The 1,747-nt window shown below is 40.1% G+C and overlaps 2 protein-coding genes across 3 annotated transcripts in view; both read right to left on the bottom strand.

The window, feature by feature from the left end:
- Window positions 1-1,747, bottom strand: part of gpc3 (glypican 3) — a 140,307-nt gene that overhangs the window by 130,535 nt on the left and 8,025 nt on the right. The gene's annotated exons all lie outside the window — the stretch shown is intronic.
- LOC112153542 (protein O-mannosyl-transferase 2) lies at window positions 97-1,735 on the bottom strand (the record flags this gene model as incomplete). The annotated part of the gene is given in 4 exon segments (XM_036213836.1): window positions 97-201; window positions 280-364; window positions 434-643; window positions 1,026-1,735. Coding segments are annotated over 3 exon segments (330 nt in total), but the record flags the coding sequence as incomplete, so codon positions are not given.

The following is a 1,747-nucleotide window of genomic DNA, read 5'->3' as shown; positions in this document are numbered from 1 at the left end:
CACAAAACTGTCCAAAAATAACAATAAGACAAAAGGAAGAAAACCACCATGGTAAATTTTGAACTTTTAGTTTGGTGCATTCATAAAGTGGCATACCCCTCTCATCCCTAAGTAGTTGTGTCCTTTATATTTGTCTCCAGGTTTTATAAAGGGAAAAGTACCATCATAACCAGTCATGAAACCAGCAAAACCTATCAACATCTGTGAACAGACACATCAACACATCAGAGCTTTTGAACAACAATCTGGGCTTAGGAAATATGAAGTGGTCTTTCTCACTTTTCCGAGAGGCGGATGGACGTCAAAGAAGAAGGTTCTGTTGATGTAGTAGCTTCCCATTTTTCCAAAGTGCGTTTCGTCCCAACTGCAACAAGACAGGACACACGTTGTCTAAAAGAACGGCCACTGGGATAAGACAGATGAGGTTACTCACCACACATGAGGAGGCTCTGCTAACTTGTAGAAGCGTGTAGAGAATGATAACCCCATGACGAGAAAAAAAAGCGCTTTGTTTCTTGGTTCATAGGTGATCGTATTTGGAGGTGATGGAAGCTGTGTGCCATCTTTTGGCATGTCTGCAGGTTGGACATTTTTGACTTTTGATATAACCTGGATTGGTGGTGCTTTTGAGTCACAGATTTTCCTGTTTCGTAGAGTTGAAAATTCCTTCATTTTACTGTTGGATGGGCAACACTCTTTATCCATTATAAATTTCAATGTGTGCAAAAAAAGGCACACACACACACAAACTAAAAGATGGCCTATAAAAGCATTAATGCAAAGTATAGCAAAGGTTGCACTATCAAAGCGCCTCTTTAATGGGTTTTTAAGCGAATTTAAAGAAAATATGTCGAAGTGAAACTCAGATTATACACAGAGTAACACAACTCTCCCACTTTGCTTTCATTAGACAACCACCGGTCACTTTATCAACAAAACCACATGTATTAAAATAATTCTGCTCCATTATCATGTGATAAGTTTCCACAAAATCCCAGATAATGTCCTCCTTTAGCCCAACGTACCCCCATCTTTCGGAAATTCACATGTACAGCTCCATGTCCCACCGAGCAGCAGGGAAAAAAACATGAAGGAGGCCCGCTGCTTTCTGGGAGGTGTATGCGTTGAAGCTGTGGGTTCGTTCGTTTACTACACCGGCTCTTGCAGGTATTAAAACAACTTTGCGGAGCATTCAATTCTATTTACTTAGTGAGCACATCAACACACACAGCCGTTTTTTCAACAACTTGTGACACGATAACTTTTGTTCTGACACAAAAAATTGTGATAGGAAAATTTAATATCTCTATCCATAAACAACTCCGCCCTTTGTAGTAAATCTGGCATCAAAACGAGCAGAACCAAGCCTAGAAGCGTGAACGCGGTGCTGCGGATTACTCAAATTCCCACCATTCTCCAAAAAATATTCTTAAGCTAGCATGTTTACAAAACGTGCTCTAAAACGTCCTTTCTTTCTTCTGCATTTGTATATTTTTTAGCCCGTTTTGTCGATCAAAATCGACAGTCTCTTTCTAAAGAAACTGCTAAATGGTTGTTCGTATCCGCTCCCTGCATTCACTCACACAGGAACACATGGAAAGTTTCTCCCCCTTCTATACCCTCTCTCCCACTCTTAAAAGTATGGATCCTTAATCTTTTATTTTCGAACGTGGAAAACAGAGAGGAAATTCAGCTTGTGCAAGCAAAACAAGTCGCTTCAATATGTGTAGTTCAAGCAATATGTCCA

This window comes from Oryzias melastigma, linkage group LG10 (assembly GCF_002922805.2).
Source record: "Oryzias melastigma strain HK-1 linkage group LG10, ASM292280v2, whole genome shotgun sequence".
Classification (NCBI taxonomy): domain Eukaryota; kingdom Metazoa; phylum Chordata; class Actinopteri; order Beloniformes; family Adrianichthyidae; genus Oryzias; species Oryzias melastigma.
Note: the sequence above shows the minus strand (reverse complement) of the source record. Positions and strands in the feature narration are given on the sequence as shown.